At 44.6% G+C, this 20,025-nt stretch overlaps 2 protein-coding genes across 4 annotated transcripts; one reads left to right on the top strand and one right to left on the bottom strand.

Moving 5' to 3' along the window:
* Positions 1-404: 404 nt before the first annotated feature.
* On the top strand, positions 405-4,622 carry LOC117839757 (uncharacterized protein At4g37920). Of its 2 annotated transcripts, XR_011897140.1 has the most exons (7): positions 405-693; positions 969-1,243; positions 1,439-1,604; positions 2,046-2,287; positions 3,228-3,415; positions 3,597-3,833; positions 3,969-4,109. XR_011897140.1 is itself a non-coding variant. In XM_034720167.1 (6 exons), the coding sequence occupies exons 1-6, from the start codon at positions 474-476 to the stop codon at positions 4,180-4,182; spliced, it is 1,305 nt and encodes a 434-aa protein (XP_034576058.1). In that variant the 5' UTR covers positions 407-473; the 3' UTR covers positions 4,183-4,622. The 2 variants fall into 2 exon arrangements, 1 of the variants encoding a protein (XP_034576058.1); XM_034720167.1 differs by lacking the exon at positions 3,597-3,833 and having other exon boundaries at positions 407-693; positions 3,969-4,622.
* Positions 4,623-12,764: 8,142 nt separating this feature from the next.
* On the bottom strand, positions 12,765-15,806 carry LOC117836228 (uncharacterized). 2 transcript variants are annotated; one of them, XM_034715614.2, is made up of 7 exons: positions 15,546-15,806; positions 15,000-15,442; positions 14,688-14,771; positions 14,427-14,492; positions 13,865-13,930; positions 13,546-13,599; positions 12,765-13,450 (listed from the first exon to the last, which is right to left on the bottom strand). In XM_034715614.2, exons 2-7 carry the CDS (start codon positions 15,429-15,431, stop codon positions 13,160-13,162), a joined length of 993 nt encoding a protein of 330 aa, XP_034571505.1. In that variant the 5' UTR covers positions 15,432-15,442; positions 15,546-15,806; the 3' UTR covers positions 12,765-13,159. The 2 variants fall into 2 exon arrangements, with proteins under 2 accessions (XP_034571505.1, XP_034571506.1); XM_034715615.2 differs by having other exon boundaries at positions 12,765-13,417; positions 15,546-15,803.
* Positions 15,807-20,025: the final 4,219 nt, after the last annotated feature.

The following is a 20,025-nucleotide window of genomic DNA, read 5'->3' on the forward strand; positions in this document are numbered from 1 at the left end:
TATGTATAAATAATTTGATATGAATATTGCTTTTAGATACATTTAAGTATTTATTGGTAACATTTCATATATATATATATATATATATATATTTGTTATAATTTTTATATGAAAGGGCTAAGTTTTATTTTCGCGCCGGCACTCCAGATCTCGGGACCGGCCCTGACTGTGCCTTACATCCATAGATAGCCGCTATAGCCTTTGGGAAGCTTCGGGCTAAGATATTATCTTTTAGCGCTAACTTTTTTTTTCAGCTAATAGCCGGTTAAAACAGCTAAATGGCCCTTCGTTAAGCGCCATTGCAACATACACTCGGGCCGACAAGCAGCCAGGCGCCAGCCCAATATCACCGTGCGTTGGCCCAAAACAGAGGTACAAGAGCAGCAGCCAAGAATCCTAACCCTATCTGGCCCAATATCACCTCCTCTCGACCTCTTCCCTACGCCGCGGCGACGGCAGCGGCATTTGCGATAATGCGACCTCCGGTTGCGGCGGTTGGTGTGTTCCGATGCGGCGGGACCCGCAGCGGCACTGGCGACCTGCGGAGGTGGATGCAGCTGCGGCTGCCCCCGGCTGCAGATCCCCGTCTACTGCTGCTTGTGGCGGCGGAGATTGTGACTGGGGAGACCTGCAGGCTGCAGCGCCGGCAGCATCTGCGACGTGCGGTGGCGGGGGCTGCTGAGGAAAAGGAAGGTCAGCACTCCTCCACACCATTTGTCTTATCCAAAGCACAAGCAGACACCACATCTAATGAACTTTGTGTGTTGGTTCTCTGTTTTAGTGTTCTTCCGTCTGTTTCTTACAGATATATACTGAACTTTGTATGTTATGAAGGAATACCGCTAAATTGGAGTTAGAGCCGGCTATAGCCCGTTTTAGCGTTTTTAGCTTCTCCAGACACCTGCCGCTAAGTGACTTAGCCGGCAATTTTAAACATTGCTTACATCACGAGAAACATGTAATTGCAGGCTGTGTAGCTACTCCAGCTATTGCTAAAGCAGAAGACAAAAATGAGGCTGAAGTTGCGATGGGGCACACGATGACTGAAATCTGTGACAAGTTCATTGAGTTCTTCATGCACAAGAAACCAGAGACAAAGGACTGGAAAAAAGTATTGGTGTTTAGGGAGGAGTGGCAGAGGTATAGAAAACAATTCTACAAGCGTTGTCAAGTGCGCATAGATATGGAGACTGATTCTTCATTGAAGCAAAAGTTGGCTGTACTTGCTAGAAAAGTCAAGAAGGTAAAGTCCTTTTTTGGTCTCTTTATGCACCATCATCCAGTGTGCTTTGACGATTCTTTGTTACTGCCAGTTTCAGGATTTCAGCTATCTGTATTACACAATATTATTGTAGATTTGTAACCAAGCAATAGAAATGTTTAGGCACATTATCTCATAATTTTGTAATATTCATCATGCTTTTAATTATTTTCTCAGATCGATGATGAAATAGAGAAGCACATGGAACTCTTCACTGAGCTCAGAGATAACCCTGCTGATATTAATGCTATTGTTGCAAGACGACGAAAGGATTTCACTGGAGACTTCTTCCGCCATCTTAATTTCCTTGTGAATGCTTATAATGGCCTTGATGAGAGAGATGGTAACTATCTACCTTCTGTCATTCTTTTTATCACATGTCAAACTTCATTACTTCATTCATATCAAGGTGATTAGCTTCTAACATATATTCATACTATGATAAGGATATTGAAACTTACTGAGCTTGAGAACCTGATTTCTAGTTTCCTGAGAACATGGAGCATGATTTCTAGTTCAATTCCAAGTAGATCTCAAAAGGTGGATAAAAAGGTTACATGCACAACATAGAATTTATGTTTAGCCATTTAGGTCATCGTTATTTAGTCTTCTCTTTTGCTTTGTCTGGATGGTCTGCTGACCGGGTCAACATATTATCAGTCTAGTTATTGCCATCTTCTTTTGGTGCGAATTGACAAACAAATGAATTGCACTGTAGCTATTGACTATTGTTCTGGGTATTATACTTTATCTTATGGACTGATTAATTCTCAATATTATGCAGGAGTTGTCAGGCTTGGGGCTAAATGTCTATCTGCAATCCATGCATACGATTGTACACTGGAACAGTTGGACATTGAATCTGCTCAGTCAAAGTTTGACGATATACTGAATTCTTCTTCGCTAGAGGATGCCTGTGACAAGATCAAAAGCTTAGCTAAGGCTAAACAACTTGATTCATCATTAATTCTTCTCATTAACAGAGCTTGGGCTGCTGCAAAAGACTCTACAACTATGAAGGATAAGGTCGGTCTCGATGAAATATAAGCAATCGTGTTGGTTCACCCAGTATCAAACAGGGTAGACCATTAAGGCTAGAAATATAGCGATTTGTGCTTGAGCAATGGAAAACATAGGATATGGTATTACGTATAAGAAATATAAAATACAAGCAGTTTGGCCTCCTTGAAATTGTATGGAATACCACCATGCTTTATTGTTTGGTAAATTTACATGAAGTTTTGTTTTCATTTTTTTTCTATTTCCTTTGATACAGTATTCTTATTTTTAGTTCTATGTAAAACTTGATTATTGGTGAATGCTTAGTGATTTTACTTCTATTGTCTGTCACCATGTAATTTATCATTATACATATTCAGACTCGCAGCAGCTTGAGCTTCTTTGGTTGGCTAATATTACCTAACAAGAAATGGAAACAAGATTAAGTGTAGTAAAATACCATGGTTATAGTTAAGCTAGTGGCTCAACTAGTCCCCACATCTCCCTTTTTAATAGCCTATAGTTGTTTTTTTTGCAATGTCAGGATTATTTTCCATGTTCCTTTATAAAATTTTGCCATACATCATTGTATAATAGTATACTAATATACGTACTAGACGATTTCTATTCATGTAATGTACAAAGTAGGATAATCTGATCAAGTAAAGCATGCCTTTTATAAGTGCAATCTTATAATTTAGGATCTTTACAAATTGTAGCAAAGTAACTTGCATGATTACATGACATGAGATTTCCAGACTCTTGTTAGGTAGGTTCGGTTTCCAATTCATATTTGAGTTCCTAATCACCAACATGTTGTATAAAACCACGAACTAAGTTTGGAACTTACTGATAACCAGTGTATTAAGTATCTGTTAATATTTTGAAGAGATAAATGTATACTCTAGTACAAAATTAGTGGCTAAAACTTGTAGCTGACCTTTCCTTATTCATATGCATGGCTTAGGTCAAGGACATAATGTATCATATTTATACATCTACAAAGGAAAGCCTCAAGAGTATCTCACCTCCAGAAATGAAGCTTCTTAAGTATCTGCTGAATATTGAAGATCCTGAAGAGAGATTTGGTGCTCTTGCAACTGCTTTCTCTCCAGGAGATGAGCGTGAAGCCAAGGATGAAGATGCTCTTTACACGTAAGAATTTGTTGACAAAGAAGTGTGGTTCTTGATTTCATTGCCTGCAAAGCTGTTTCATGATATGGCATATTACTTTTGTCACAGTTGCAGTATTTCATCCCCTTTTTGTTTGCTTAAATAGTTATCCTTCAGGAGTGCCTAAATGAGTAAATGCTTGGCTGTTTTTCTGCATTCTTAGGTATCCATGAAAAGTAAAAAAGTTCAGCACTGTACACTATGCTATACGTGTTAAATGGTTAAGAGAAACATTGTTTGGACTCCATGTTGCACCAGATTTGCAAAAGAGAAAAACCACGTAATGATTTGTGGAACAATGTTCAGACTTGGATATGAGACTGAAATTCGAAGACCAGAATAAAGTGAATTCATCATGTGTGAGAAAACAAGCTGTTGAGCTAGATGCTACTGTAATATGGTAATATAAATAAATGGGTACCATTTTACTTTTTTGTTTGAGCTGAGGGCTAAGACGCTTGGTGTGATTAGCTATTTCCCATGTGTTAATCAGACATGACTTATTCAGCATCATTGATCTGTTCTTTGCATGCAGAACTCCCAACGAACTCCACAAATGGATCAAAATGATGCTCGACTCGTACCATCTGAACAAGGAGGAGACTGATTTTATGGATGCAAGGAAGATGAGCGACCCAGTAATCATCCAGAGATTAACTTTGCTCAAAGAGACGATCGAGGAAGAATACATGAAGCAGTATATACACCCCGACGAGCCAGAGTCCATGGACGACGAAGAATTAGAATGATTGATCAGAGCCAGAGTCCATGGACGATGAAGAATTAGAAGACTGATTGATCTGCCTATACACGTGCAAGCCGACCTGGAAACGAAACCATCTGGTGGAGATTCAAGAGGTAGCTAACAGTCAGCATTGACGATCCATATATAAGTAGATAGTCGATGATGCCCTGCTGCTGTTACAGATGGGATGTTGAACTATATAGGCATTGTCAGAAAGGTTCCCTGTGTTATAAAGGCGTAAAGTTCAGTGTTTTTTTTTTTTTTGCTGTAGGGTGAATTAGAAGCATGACATGATGCTGCGATTCTACAGGTTTTGAAACATGCGACGCTTAATTCTGCCCAGTCAAATGTAGGAGTAAACTGTTAACCAGGGCAGTAACTGTACTTGTGCAAGTGAGTGAGACAGATATGGTTATATGGAGATACTATAGCAAGGTTCCATCATCTTGTCTCTGGGTTGCCACTACTACACTTTCCCAAGGTTGATGTGTATGAATAGATGGGAGATGCTTTTTTTTTCGAGAATACGCAGGAGTTCACACATTCTCGATTAAAATTTAATCGTACATAATTCTCGAAAGTTTACCAGACATTCATTGACCCTTCTCATTGGTAACTACATGATATAATTACTACTCTTTCTGAGGTACCGCGATTTTGAATGATGTGGTCGATTTACTACTAAATACAATGGAGTTGTGGTTGATTTACTACTAAATTTGTGAAATATCAGAATTTGGTCAATGTTATTGTGAATTCATAGGTTTATGTTAATTCTTTATCAGCAAGTGTGTTTCTTGTAAATCATTGTCAGTAATTTACGTTCAAATCTTTACTGTAGATTAACTCCATACAGTAGTTAGCATATAGTAATTTTACTCACACAAATGATCTGTCTGCGCACTGGTGAACTAGTCACTAGTCAGTTCACCTCCTGAATCGCCTACCTCACCTGGAGCGGCTCACCGGCGATGGCGTCAGATCCCGGCTGCCTGCTGACGGTGAGACCCTGGCCAGGTCGTGTTTAGGATGCCAAGCGGTTCTGGTAAGCCCAATCTATCCCATTCTATCCATTTCATCTGATTTGATTGTAGTACGAATTGAAGCTGAAATCAGAATACGATTACGTGAGTTAATCCCCTCTCTCAATACAAGTAGTTCGATTCGATCGATTTCATCATCACTAATTTTAACATTTTCTTTGTGGCAACTCAAATGCGAATATGATTGGCACGACCTGCCCTTCTTTTTATCTTTTGCTCACGAAACTAAAATTTTAGTTATTTCAAAATTCTCGTAATTTCTCTCAGTGAGAGTCGATGGTCTTTAGGTGCATAGCGCTATTGTAAATATATCATACCATTTATTCAGTTTTTTTTCCATCAGTTCTCGTAATTTTACTGAAAACAATAATGGTAATTGTAGGAGACCTTCATGTTCCTTCATGTTCCTTCACCGCGGTAAATTCACCATATAATTTACTATTTTTAAGTAAGCCGATTTCAACATGTTTAAGAGTTGTTCATTTGTGTGGATATGTCCTTTATGTATCACGGAACTACAATTACCATTTGTGTCAGAACTTGGTCAGTATTTTTGTAAATTTAGGAATCCATGCTAATCACTTATCTGAATGGGTACGGACTTCTTAGCTTGCATCGATTCATCTGTTTTGTGCTTCAAATTTGTGACAAACCTCCAATTTTTATTGCTGCATGCAGAATGAATGTTGATGGATCTCCGTGCACCTCGATCCGGAACAGTACCAGCATCACCCGTACACCCATATCAGCTAATCGATTTTCCTGCAGTAGCAGATGGACCTCCGTCGCAGCGCACGCGCACAAGAGATGGAGCAAATTACTGCCAATGGAAATCCAGTTGTAAGCATAATCAGTGTTTTATTGTCTTATTTTATCAGCAGAAGGAAGCGGTAGACTACAAAGTGTCAGAGTGAATCCCTCTCCCTATACAGTAGATTGATTTCTGAAGATTGTGTTAGCATGAGCGTTATTCAGATCGATTTCATCATCACCTTTTTTTGGCAACTCAATCACAGGAGCAGCAACCATATTTTTTTAGCCTGCAAGCTAGTTTCCTTCTATTACTAATCGGCTACTAGAATGATCATTGCGTTCAGTAGGCAAAAACAATGTTAATTAGTCTTTGGTCATCTTTTGGGTCGGTGCTTCTTTGTTATCATCATGGTATAGTAAATGCATAGATTCTTGTTACTTAATTCTTGTAAATTTGGTTCCATATAAACCCAAGGCAGGACTATACAAAAGCATGATTGTCTTCTTGTCATCATTCTGACGCGACTGCGGTAATCATCTGAAGTTAAGTATTGTAAATCACATATAAGGGGGCACAGATTCTAGTAATTATGTATACCATAAATCACATACAAGGTACATAGATTCTAGTAAATCATTTAGAAAAACTCTCATAATAGATTCTTGGAGATCACAATTGGTAGATTTATTATGGTAAATGTAGAATCTTGGATTCGTAACAAGCAGTTCTGGTAGGCTATTCTCCTAACCAAATGACATTGGTAGTTCAATTTTAACACATTACGTCTACATGATTTCTTCATAGTTTTGCAATGAACGTATTATTTACTATTCTCCCTGTTATTTTGAGGTTTGCAGGGGATGAAACCTTCTGGCAGGTTCTGCAGGTTCTGGGCATGATGCACTCACTTAAGCAGCCGGCAGGGTAGATTCAATATCTGGCCTACCAGCTGCAACTGAATGAGTTCAATATTCCGTGCAGCATGACAGCAAACAAACACTCTGCATTGACTTAAATTTATCTGATTGCTGGGCGGCATGCAGCTGCCGGTGCATTTGAAGATACCAACGACGTGCTGCAATCAGCGTCTCGTTGGCCAAGAAGGACTGTAACTGTTTCCCCGCTATATCACCGCATGAATGAGGCAGGGAAAATGGAATGTGCTCCAAAGAGCTTCAGCCTAGAGGAAAAGCATAGCAGAAAACCTATGTTTGTGTTACATCATTCTAAGGCAATGCTGTACTTCCGTTATATTGACTTCTAGTAAACTGGCCATCACAATTTTATAGTCACTTGATCACGCCATATTGATAAATACCTTGTGTTGATTGATTCACTGTGGTAAAACGATGATGCCGCATTGTGGTAACCCATCATGAGTTCTGGTACAACTGAATGCGTTGTAGTAAATTGGATTCTAGTAAACTGGGCATTGCTTTGTAGTAACATGATCGTGGGGCAACATCGCGTGAGAGAAACTGGATGCATGAGAATTGCTTCAGCCGTGCAAGCAATCAAGCGTCGCTTAATGCCATAACGATGATCGCGCGCTTGACCGGTCCTCCTGGGATTACGCCGTCCGCCGTCCGATTAATGACGCCGATCAACTGGGCTCACGGGACGGACGGACGCTCGGCTCGCAGGCAACGCGCTCGGCTCGCGGGATGACGGACGGACGCGCCGCGGGCAACGCGCTCGTGCCCAGCGGAAAAATAAACTGGCTCACCTCGCTGGACGTGGGACGGATGAGCTGGATTGGACGGTTGGATAGCCTGTAATAGACTATATTTTATGGTCGGCTACGGAGTATATTCACCTTATATATGATAACATCATTAAGGGTAGCAAAAACCTATCATTTTCTAGTTACAGTTCTAGCTAATAAGCAAGCTCAACATGCATTTCATCGAAAACAATATTTAAACTACTACCTTCGGTCAAACTCCCGAAAACCCCCTCCTTACACAAGAAAGATCTCATCATGATCTGAAAGGATCTGGGACGTCGACTAGAGTGGTTGAATAGTCGAACTTAAAATTTTCCACAACTTAAACCAACTTTGTCAGCAAGTTCCGAAATTTCCGGAGATTTTTCCAAAAATTCCAGTTTTCCGTAAGTTTCGGAATTTCCGGAAAATTTTTTTTCCAGAATCTCCGAACATCCTGTCAATTCAAAATAACAAGCATCGCAGAAATTTTTCAAACTACCATTCAAGCATCCTTAGACAAATAAGAGTATTTCTAAGCATCCATAGCACACCTATTGCAAGTTTTCATGCTCACATAGTCTTACACACCATAAGACATAAAGACATGGTTCGTTCGAGATACATAAATCCATAAGTGGGGTACGTTGGAAGCATCTTATAATAACCTCCCTATCCTATTACACACCATATGCTAGAGGAACCCAGAAAGCTTTTACGACGTGAAAACCTATCCATATGCTCAATCCAGGCAAACTGGTCATGCGGCGGTCATTCTTGGCATTAGGTCCTTGCATTGAGGCTTTCCAGCGATATCGACCAGTCATTTGCATTGATGGCACATTTCTGACTGGAAGGTATAAAGGAACAATATTGACAGTTATTGGGTCCGACAACAACAATCAGGTATTGCCGCTTGCGATCGTATTTGTGGAGAAGGAGTCTGGAGATAGCTGGTATTAGTTCTTGAAGAGGGTGAAGAACATGATTGTGAAGGACATGGAGGGGGTTTGTCTCATTCATAATCGGCACAAAGGCATTCTACAAGCAATCGAAGACCTACATAATGAAAATCAGGAGCTTTTCAGGGTGGTGATATGGCCGAACTTGAAAAGTAGGCAGTGCATGAGGCATATGAGTGCAAACTTTCATAAGCAATTCAAAAACAAGACACTTATGACATTATTCAAGCGTCTATGCAGCCAGAATCAGGAGAGGAAATTCAACCTCCTGTGGAAGAAACTTGACGACCTTACAAAGAAACAATGCGAAGACCTAACCAAGAGGCTAGTCAACAGCGAGGTCGACCACCCTGTGTCTCTGGAGAACGTCGGGCTCGATGCTCCTAGTGTCAGGTGAAGACGGGGAAGATCCATCAAAAGCTTCTCAAAGTGGGTTGAGCATGAGCCAAAGAAAAAGTAGGTATTACTCTTTAATGAGGGAGGTGCTCGGTGGGGTATAATGACTACAAGGTACAGCTCGACGAGGGCCATTGCGGAGGCCCTGCTCGACGATGTTTCGCAGTACAACTAGGGTTCAGCTGTATTGGCGGCCACCTATAGGGTCTTTTCACGGGTTGCTGCATGGTAGCCTCGGCGGAGCCAATATTCCTTGGCTGCCCGTTGCTGCTTCAGCTGTGGTCGTACGAGCGGTTCCCGATCGGGCGGCCACGGATTGACATGTTCTCCTATTAGGAGCTGCCTTTGGAGCACAACAACATCGACAGACCCACGATGGGGTCGTTGTGGTGCTTGAGGAAGGTACGGTGCTTCAACTACAATTTTCATACGAGATTGTTAAAATAAATACAGAATAACCAAGAAATACGTTATAGTCATAGCTACCAAATTCTAATGCTTAATTTTTCTGACTAAATCAACATGTTATAAATTCTGTCATCAATCATTATTTATGTTGTATTTCACCATTTCACTCTGAATTCGTGATCTTCCCAAATTTATTGTTTACCATGGAATAAATTCATGAACTTCCTATGGAAAATGTACATTGCCTATGGTTGTTAGCAACCACCTTTATTTGCTGTAGGGATCGTGGGTTCGGGTGCAGACGAAGAAGTCGTACCCGGACTTCGTCGATCAGTTCGATGCTCTTAGCGACACCGACGTGAGGAGGAGACCCTACACCATTGACGAGGTACAGGCTCGTGCCCCGGATGGCCTCTCTTCGCTATGCCATCGGGACATGGAAAACTGGAGGACGACAAGGCCATTGGTATACGACATCCACATCGAGGACTACGCGGTTTACCATGTGATGAGGCAGTTCGGCCTATACCAGCAGTCCCCACTTCCTGTTACGTCTGTAGTCCTGACCGCCGTTCACAGGTACACCTCACCCTTTGATTCTCCTTCCAATAAGGATTTTTAGTTTACCTAACTCGCTGCACAATGGTTATGTTAGGGCTAGCCGACAGGGTGGTGGTGGTGGTGGTGGGCCTGGGGTCCAGTGGGCTCCGAGAATGGTTTAGTGGGTTGATATGTGGACGACCGCTTTAGATGAGGTGGTGCAGGAGGACCGTGCGCACGACGACGACGCTTTCGCAACGTACCTTCGGTGGTTCTTGCCTAGGACTAGGACGTGGGTCACGTACGTTCCGAGTCAGCCACCGACGGAGACCGCGCCTGTCACGCAGACGGTAAGTTTCTGCATCATTTGTTACTCAAACTGCATCATGTGGTGTGGCTAACTCCAACCCTATCCTCTTGCCAAAAGTACAATGTTATTGCAGAGGTCGCCACTGAGCTCAGGTATGGCGTTGACCACTTCCAGCAGCTGTCTATGGAGCAGCATGAGATGCTGTACAGGAGGGCTTTGGGCGCCTCCAGTAGGTTCTTGAGGGCCGTTAGCTGCCATGGCGGACGCGGGGACATCGTGCTTCCACCACGGGCTGCCTACCCCCGTTCATCCTCTCCAGCTCCTACCCACCCGGCCGGTACGTCCTGTCAACCACCCGTTCGTCCGCCGTATCCGGGCCCATGTACTGCACCACAGGCACATGCGCCAGCGGCCAGGACGTCCTGGGCCACACTGCCACCACCACCGTTTTGGCATGCCGCCGCCGGCCCGTCCACTCATCCGCAGTACGTGACCCCGACAGGTACATGAACGTTATTTAGTCATACACCATTGACGAAATGTTATCCAATTCACCTTACTAATAATTTATTAACACAACCCCGTAGATGTACGGAGCTTGCTCCACTGGGCCATCTTCTGCTGCACCAGGCACATAGCTACGCCACTACCGTGCGTGATGAATATATGTTTTCTATTCCATTTTAAATACGCAACAAAACTAACAATACCATTGCCTTGGTTGCACAACAGGGTTAGCAGACCGCGGAGGGGCTTCGGAGGACTTCATCGAGGAGGAGGGATAGAGGTCCAGCGTCCATGCATGGGTGGACGATCTTTTTAGATTTGAGCCTGATGTGATCGGTGCCTCGCAGTTGTGTGACGCCTCGGAGGCTCCTACACAAGACGCGACCCAGGAGCTCGCGACACCACCTGAGGCCGCAGCAAGACGTCCGCCTTGCGAGTTGCCCCACGGGAGCCCTTGACGTACGACCAGTAGCAGACCAGAGCAGCGCAGCGGGCAGCGAGACGTGGTCGTGGTCGGGGTGACCAGCCTCATTTCAAGCAAGGACGCATTTAGTGCGTAGGACCTCTTTTATCTTCTGTACGCTGGTGCAGGCTATCATGTGTACGATTGTATAACGTACGATGTGTGGTCATCTGCAGACTACTCTATATAGGTCGGGAGTTTAATGATTTTCAATGATTTCGTGCAATCACTCTACCTTTCTCAAAAATGTCATAAAAAATTAAAGTATAGCCTCGTATTACGAAGTTACGAAGGAAAAATAATTGATAAAAGTAAAAAAAAATGAAGGAAAAATAGTTGGAAGGGTGCTTATAGACGTTTCAACCGGCTATAGTAGCCTTACCACCAACTCAAACGGCGGAAGAGCCCTTACCGCCGTGCGAAACGACGGTAAAGCCCCGCCCACCAGGCGAGGCAGGCCCGCACATGGCGTCGGCACCCTTCCGCCATTTCATACGACGGAAAGGGCCATACCGTCATTTGGTCCGGCGGCATACATCTATTTTTGCAAATTTTTGTTTCGACTATTTATTTCTGCAAAATTGTAAAAAAATATAATAATAGAAAAAATTCCATGGATTGTCTTCACGAGAGCCTCTTTGTTCAAATTTACTACAAGATCGCACTCACAAGCCCACCAATTACCGTGATAAAGTAATAAAAAGGCCCAAACGAATCGAACTCTTTAACCCAGCAAGCAAGCAAGCAGTACGTTTTGGGCTTTCTTGGCCCACAACAACATTTAAGCCTGTGATGGTCAGGTTACCATTTTTACAATTTTACACCCTCTCTTGCCTTTGAAATAGAGTAAAATCCGAGTCGAAAAATCATCAGAGAACGCCGTCCTTTACATGAGCACGACCTTTCCACGGTCCTTTCCGAGCCACTGATTCCTTGCCTAGCCTTTTTGGAGCCACTGGCGACGCTTGTCCTCTCAACCGGCTTCGCCCAAAAGCTATGGAAGCCGATCGTAGCACTGCACGTTTGGTCGGGATGAACACTGCACACTCACAGTGACTCAAGGCCTCAAGTCTCCAAATGAGCGGGGAAGATTTATTCCTGCCGCTCTCACAGCAATTCGAGTCGAGAGGGAGAAGAAGGTAAAAAAAAATGGAAGAGCTAGCATAGTAAAAGAGGACCTCCTCCGATGGTTAGATCATAGAATATTTTCTTATATTTTAATAGTAGAGGGAAGAGTTGTCCCTTGATTAAAAGGTAATCTTATATTAAAAGATAATCTTATACATGTACTTCAAGATTGGTTCAATCATATACCAGCTATGTGCTAAAATAAAAGTGAGAGCTATGCGCTAAAAGCGAGAGGTTGTTTTCGAAGGGTTATCTCTTATAGGATTGTCTCTTGCTAATTCGTACCATCGGAGGACGCCTAAGCATTGTGCAGTTCCAACTTCCAAGGACGGCAAACCGATTATCAAGATCAAGCAGAGAGGAAATCGGATAACAGATACCGAAGCCGTCACTGCACTGCTCCCAAGCAAGCATCATCTCGGCTGCAGCAACATTCATTCAATGCCTGTCGTGAGGCGTGACACCACAGAGACATTCGTGCCCAAGATCTCGGCATCGTCGCATCGCTGTCTTCTCTCTACTGCTAATCTGAAGAAACCCCCCTCCAAAATATACACACCCCCTGCCTGATGCGCTGTGGCATCTGCGGAAATATGGATCCCCGCGCCCTTTTCCAGCAAAAGCAGCAGCAGCCCCTCCCAAAAGTTTTACTTTAAGCAAAAGTTGATGGGAGTACGGGAACTGATTAAACCCCTCCAAAAGAGCCTGATTAAAGCCTTAACCCCGCACATAATCTGTAAAGCTAAGTGTGTCGCGGTCGGTCAGCTAGGCCAGGTGCCCGTGGTGACCATGACCACCACCAGGCAGCGCTCCGACAGCAGCAGCAGCCTTGTTCTCCGCGGCCGCCTTCGCCATCCCCGCCGCCACGGACCAGAGGTCGGCGCCGTTGCCGTGGCCGTGGCCGTGAACGCCGCCGGCGACATGCTCCGTGCACGCGATCGGCACCAGGCACAGCCCCCGGCTCCTCAGGTCGCTCGTCGGCCGCGGCGGCTCCACCACCGTCCCGGCCGCGCTCTCCGGCGCCTGCCACAATGCAGCAGCAGAGTACGAGCACAGCTGTTAATAAAAAGTTCATAATTACTGGAGGTAATTAGGCTTTCTGAACGAAAGAAACACACTACTCCCAGTTCGGCTTGGAGTGCGGTGCTTACCGGAGCGTGCGCCGAGACCGGCTGGCGCTGCTGCATGTACGGCGAGCTCAGAGCCTGACACGAAGAAAAGCGACCAGAGCCAGTAAGTACCCAACAGTGCGTGTACCAGGCTACCAGCTACCAGACCAGCAGCCATCACAGTGCACGCCGGCGCGTACACGCATAAGATACAGACATTACTGCACTGGGAAACGTAGGCATGGCAGGAAACCAAGCATGGTGCACCGCGCTTGTTTGTATGTATCTACGTTGACACGAGCACATTGACACATTGTACAGACTAGAGAGAGAGAGAGAGAGAGAGTAGGAAACAGCGCACCTGAACCTGGTCGTGCAGGAAGCGTATGTATCCGAGCGCCTCGTGCAGAACGGAGGCGGTATCAGACTGGCAGCGGCAAAGCAGGACCGGGTCCATGCAGTTTACATCAACCCGTCAGTCAAAGGTCAAAAAAGAGGCGACAGGGTTAGGTTAATCAGACTGCCCTAATTAACTGCTGCTGTTACTACTAGTAGTACTCCTAGCATGTTGCATGCAAACAAGAGGACCGTACGGTGCCTTCATCTACGCATTGGTGACTGCTCATGCGTATCAATGTATGGCTCTCTGACCACTTCCTCTGGTTGCCTCAGAGTAGATATGTCAGGAAGCACTGGCAATCTGTGTTGCGCTGAGCAGCCTGCTTGCTTCTGCTGGTGTTCCAGTTTTATTTACAGCAGGATAAAGGAGGGTTAAAGTAAACAGATCGCAGCTACGGTGCCGCAGTTAATTCAGTTGTTACGACGCTTGCACTATCAAGGAAACGCGGAAAGGCAAGTGCAGGGAGCGAGTAAAGAGCGTATCGCCAAAAGCCTGAAGCTTTTGCCTTTTTCACTTTCTTTACCTTTCCGAATGGAGAAACCAGCTGCTGCAGAGCTATGATCCTCTCCCCGAGCTTCTCCTTCCTCACCTAACAAAAGTGAAGTTATTAATTTTTGACCCAACGAACTGACTGATTTGCAGAACAAGAACAGCTCACTAATTTTCTGAACCAAGGAAGAGCAGCTCACTAATTTGGTCTGCTGATCAAAGTGCCAGATTGGACCACAGTTGATTAGCACACCGTACTACTGGCACTCAACTCAAGCAGAGGGAAAGCACTAACCCTGGGCCTCTTGTTCGTAGCAGCAGTAGTAGCAACAGCAGCAGGCGCAGCCTTTCTTTGATCACTGCTTCTCGATCCCTTCTTCTGCACAAGAACAAACCCAACCAATAATCAACCAAGCAGGAAATTTTGTTAGAGTATAATACAGAACTTGCAGTGAGAATCATCCATGAACCGTGCAAAGGCCAACAGAAACACCATCCGAACCATCACTTGACAATGCAAGAAATCATCAGGCTTTTTCCTCAAAGAAGGCGTAAAGAAACGATCAGGTTCGCCGTAGCAACAGTTGCCTCAAGACTGAAAACGCACCTTGAAAGCCTGTGGCTTTGGGCTGGAGATGGCCGAGACTGTTGTCGCCGGCGGCGAGGACGACATGGAGGAGATGGAGGAGGAGCACTCCGTGGTTGGGCTTGACTTCTGCGGAACAGGAACAGCCATCGGAATCGCCTGATCACCGCCGTAGTACTGCAAGCCAAAGATGCCATCACCACCATGGTACTGCCCTTGGCCGGCGAAGCTCAGCATCTGGTGATAAGCCGGAGCCAGGTCGAGGTAGGAGGAGCAGGTAGGAGACGACGCGGCGGCGGGAGTGGCACTGGTGGTCGTGGCGGTGGAGACGACGCTGGAAGAGAAGTAGGAGGAAGGGGACATGCACAGCAAGTAGTCCTCTCCTCCGAGACCGAGCAAGTCCATGTAGCCTCGCCCTCCCGCCTCCGCGACGATCTCCTCTTCCTTCACCATGGTCACCGGCACTGCAGCAGGGGAGATGACGAGTCACGAACAAGGATGTGGGATGTGGCAACAAGATGGATGGCGATTTCAGATGCAAGAAGAAAGGGGAGAGACGATTGGTACCAGTCGGGGCGCTCTGTTCCGGTCAAAGAAGTTTCGCGCCTTGTAGCCTTCTGCCACAGCTCTGTGTCTCTGAGCTCCGTGTCTCTGTGCTCAGATTCATACACACTTGAACACGCCTCCACTTTTGAGGGGTTTTGGGAGAGCTGCACAAGATTGGAGAGAGACGGGGCGAGCTCAGATCAGATGGAAGGGGACCATGAGTCCATGAGTCGTCTGTGCTTGTTCGTTTCCTATCTATAGGCAACAACAATCTATTGACCACTGTGTACAAGAGAGCAGCACAAACACAAGGTTGGAGTGAAGGAAGCCGGATGTGGGACCAGATTGTCAGTGGAACATGCCAAACCGTAAATATTTTCTTTTGTTTGGAAAAAAGAACCATAAATGATCTCGAGAAAACATACCAAACCATGAATTGCATAATTATGCAAACATGAGTTGGGTTAGTGCACTTGATATAGTGTACTATCTCAACTCATGGACCATGCTTATGTACTTATTTCCCTTCTGACGACTTGTGGGTAAAACGACGTGAAAGAAATCAAAAGTTGGGCTGGTTCTGGCTTTCGGTTTTTGTTTGGCTAAAAGCAGCAAAATGTTAGATTTTTCTAGATCCATGCAAACAATGGCTGCAATTATACAACATATCAAGATAAGATTGAATATATACACTAGTATCTGGTAGTATTGAACACACACAGCAAAAAATAGTTACCCTTGGAAATAAAACCTACAAAACTTTAAAAAAAAAGCTATCAGCAGTACAATGTTATTTTAACAATAAAAATGCTACAAAATTTTACTTCCGATCAAGATCAACGCAGACAGCATCACAGCGGTACATTGCTATTTTAACATTTTTTTTGTATGGCAGCAAAATTGCTGCAACATCTTGAGCCTTGAGGTACGGGAGGTATGGCCATGGCATTTGTGAACGCTGCATGAAACCACCAGCTCCCTCTAGGCAAGCGTAGCCGCCGTGGCTTTATTCACGAGTTTGTGCAATTTGTGCCTGTTGGCTGTGCGTAGAGGAGGCGATTAGGTGCACAGATATGTCTGGTTTCTGGTCGGTCGTTTAACCCTAGCCTTGTCCCCGCATCGCCGCCTACGCGACAGACCAACGACCGCGATGCGCAGCGGGCCCACATGGGAGACATGTTTGCGTAGGACTTGTCGTTTCCCTTTTTTCTTGCTGGGACTTCGCTCTCTCCCTTACCTGTGATTCTCGGGCGGGCCGAACCCCAGGTGGGCTCGAAGTGCTCATGGGCTTCTTTCTTCTCTCTCTCTCTCTCTTCCTTCTCTCACGTGTGCATCCTACAACAGGGCTGGCTGGCTGGTTTGTTTATTCGGGCCTCGGATACTGTGGGGGTCAAATCCGACATGCCGAGAAGCCCTAGAAGAAGGCGTGGCTTGGCTTGTCGCGTGTCCTGTACCTGCGTACATCCAAGTTCCAACCTCGCGTGCGTCGGCTTGTCGCGCCTCTTCATACAATCGTACGTGATGAAGGCGTATGGTACAACCAGTGTACATCTACCAGGACAACGTGGTTTATATAAAAGAGATGGTTTTGGAAGCCTCAATGGCCATACCCAAGAGCTCCTCGACATTGACAACTAGGAAAGGGCAAAGGAACAGGAGGCATCTACAGTTGCTTTCTAGCGTAGGACGAACGGCTCAGGACCTTCTGTTCTGTGTAGGCATCTCGTGCTAGCTACATGAGTAAAGAAACGGTGCAAGAATCAAATGGATGGTTGGAACGAAGCCGGAGGTCATCCGTGATCCGTCAGACCAACCAGTACCAAACGAAAAAGGATCACTGCAGCATGCAAGGAAATGCAAACTGGTACTTGGACTGACGGGTGATGAGAAAGAATGAAAGATACGCATACCCAGATGAGCGCATAGTCAAATCCTTGGTCAGATCAGAAGGACGGGTCTTTAGGATCCTTGCTCCGTAGCTCCTACGACTTGTGCTTGCCTAACTGAGGCCGCAAATTCCAAATTCGACGTGTCCTTGCCATGAGGAAACGCGATGCACAGGAGCCTGGAAAAGAAAAACACGCAAGATCCAAAATTAACAAACTTTCAGAGGATGACTTCACGTCCTAACAGTTTTTCGCTTGGTTGGCCATTCAAAACCGGTTTTGGACATTAGACAGGCTACAAGCGCGAGGTTGGGCAAATTCAGGACACTGGCCCCTATGCAGACAAGAACAGGAGTTAGGCTGCCATTTGTTCGCGAAGTGCCACTTCACCGAGCAAATATGAAACGAGATAGCGACGTGGGTGACCAATGACGACCTCCGACCCACGAACTGGCCGCTGCAGTTTTCTATCCACCAATGGTGGACAAACCTAGCAGACTTCGCGAGTGACCTCAAATCCCTTATCTTCCTCGTATGCTGGGTTATTTGGAAGGAACGCAATGCAAGGATTTTCGATCGTCAAGAATCTACGTCACAGCAAATCACACAAACCATCAAGAATGAAGCCTCTATGTGGATCGCGACGGGGGCAAAACACTTTGCAGCTCTACCACGGCGTAGTTAGGACAGCTGCCGGCGCACTTCAATAAGTTTTTCTTCTTAAGCATGAGCGCTTTTCCACACCTTTGTGAAGCGTTGTAAATGTTGACTTTGTTTGCACCCATCTAGACTATCCTCTTTTTAATATAACGGCGCTCCCCTGCCGCCGGTTCGTTAAAAAAAAACTTCACGTCCTAATGTGGGCCTACTCACGGCGAATGAGTATTTCAAGCGATGGAAGAACACCAGTTGAGAGTTGAGTCAAACACTTCTTTTTTTCAGCCATCCACCTTCGCATTCGTCATCACTGACTCGCGTATCACGGTATCAGGTAGGTGATTTACAAGCTTTGTTAACTACTTAACTCCAAAGGCCTGTTCACCATAGAAGCCAAATAGTACTTTGCAGCATCCTTACTGCAAGATGCTTCTGCAGGCTGAGCTGTTAACATCATAACAGTCAAATAAGGGCCCATTAATCAGTTAGCGAAAAACATATAGTACAAAATCAGATTCGTTTCTTCCGATACAAACAGCCAAAAATATAGATAAATTTGAAATCCTGAATATATAAGCCTGTAATCAATCATAATCTGTTCGTACCTCTTAGTCATCATTTGTTAGGACGCAAACGGTTTGGGTTGGCTGCGACATAATAGAAGATACTAAGTACATCACAACCCAGACACATGATATGAGAATTATAGTATGCTATGAGTCATGAGATACCAAAAACAAAAGGACAATCGGTATGCTGCTCGTGAAGGGTGCTTGTGGAATGAGAGCGAGGTCGCACGGATAACAAGAACATGCCTGTGCATGTGTGTTCAGGTCGCAGAAGGTGGCCTACCTTCATTTGATTTTATCAAGCCTAACTTGTCTCCTTTTGTGCATGTATGGCCCAACAGATCACGGGTTCCCCATTCCTTTCTTGCCTACCTGGCTTGTAATTGGGCAAAGGATAAATAACAGCTGCTGGTCTCTTCCTTTTTTTAATTAGATCCAAAAGTTAACCCAGCTTTGTTTGTTACAGAAAGAGACAGCACAGGAAGAGATGCACTCTGCAGTCCAGTTCACAAATTCACATTCACTGCACATAACTATAAGATAGTACCCCTGTTGATCTCATTACCAAAGCACCTATCACCGGATTGGAACAGGTAACTTGTTAACTTAGGTAAGGATGGGCCCGGAATACTCCAGTTCAACTTGTTAACTTACAGTTCGAGCTAGACAAACTGAACAATTAATTAATTAAGTTGTACTGAAGTGGATACATGCATCGATCCGTGCCCATAGGAACAGGAAACTTAAAAAAGGCGGAGTAACCCAACATCTCAAGGGACATCACATCGGTTTTGGATAGCATAAAAAAACTGAAATATTGAGAAACACAGTTTGGAATATGGTGAAAAAAAATCACAAATGCTACAGCAATTTCTAACTTAGCAAAGCTTAAAGACACATACTAGCATTAACAGTAGTAAGGCATGCTCGCTTTTGTTTGTGAAGAAACGTTAACAATAAAGAGAATTATTTTTTTTTGAAAAGTAACAATAAAGATTACACCCATGGCACAACCCCAACTGGGCTTTGGTTTGTGGTCCAGGAAATCTGGAAGGCCCTAATCAGACAAACAATGGGCCTACACTGAGCCTGCAAATTCCATTGTTGTACAACGCAGCCATGCTAGGTACATGTGGTCAAACTACACTACGACAGACGTGCACCCCATGTTCAGGATCGCAGATCACACTTCTATTTTCCTTATTTATTTAAAACATGATAAAAAAAAGAATGAAAGGAAGGCTTTGACTAAACAATTGAATGGTTCGTATTCCTTTTCAAAGAAGCAATAATAAATGGATTGTAGCAGCTGAAGTTATTGGTGTGCCACTAATAAGCTGGTCAAACAAAGATATGTGAGCAGAGAAATGGAGAGCCACTTACGTGATC

Source organism: Setaria viridis, chromosome 9 (assembly GCF_005286985.2).
Source record: "Setaria viridis chromosome 9, Setaria_viridis_v4.0, whole genome shotgun sequence".
Classification (NCBI taxonomy): Eukaryota; Viridiplantae; Streptophyta; class Magnoliopsida; order Poales; family Poaceae; genus Setaria; species Setaria viridis.

What these genes read in the sequence shown, in the direction of transcription:
- LOC117839757 (XM_034720167.1), top strand. Translation starts at nt 474, where the DNA reads ATGCGACCTCCGGTTGCGGCGGTTGGTGTGTTCCGATGCGGCGGGACC. An exon ending in GGCTGCTGAGGAAAAGGAAG is followed by an intron (nt 694 to 968) that starts GTCAGCACTCCT and finishes ATGTAATTGCAG; the next exon opens with GCTGTGTAGCTACTCCAGCT. An exon ending in TGGCCTTGATGAGAGAGATG is followed by an intron (nt 1,605 to 2,045) that starts GTAACTATCTAC and finishes AATATTATGCAG; the next exon opens with GAGTTGTCAGGCTTGGGGCT.
- LOC117836228 (XM_034715614.2), bottom strand. Translation starts at nt 15,431, where the DNA reads ATGGTGAAGGAAGAGGAGATCGTCGCGGAGGCGGGAGGGCGAGGCTAC. An exon ending in CAAAGCCACAGGCTTTCAAG is followed by an intron (nt 14,772 to 14,999) that starts GTGCGTTTTCAG and finishes GTTCTTGTGCAG; the next exon opens with AAGAAGGGATCGAGAAGCAG. An exon ending in TCCTGCACGACCAGGTTCAG is followed by an intron (nt 13,600 to 13,864) that starts GTGCGCTGTTTC and finishes TCTTCGTGTCAG; the next exon opens with GCTCTGAGCTCGCCGTACAT.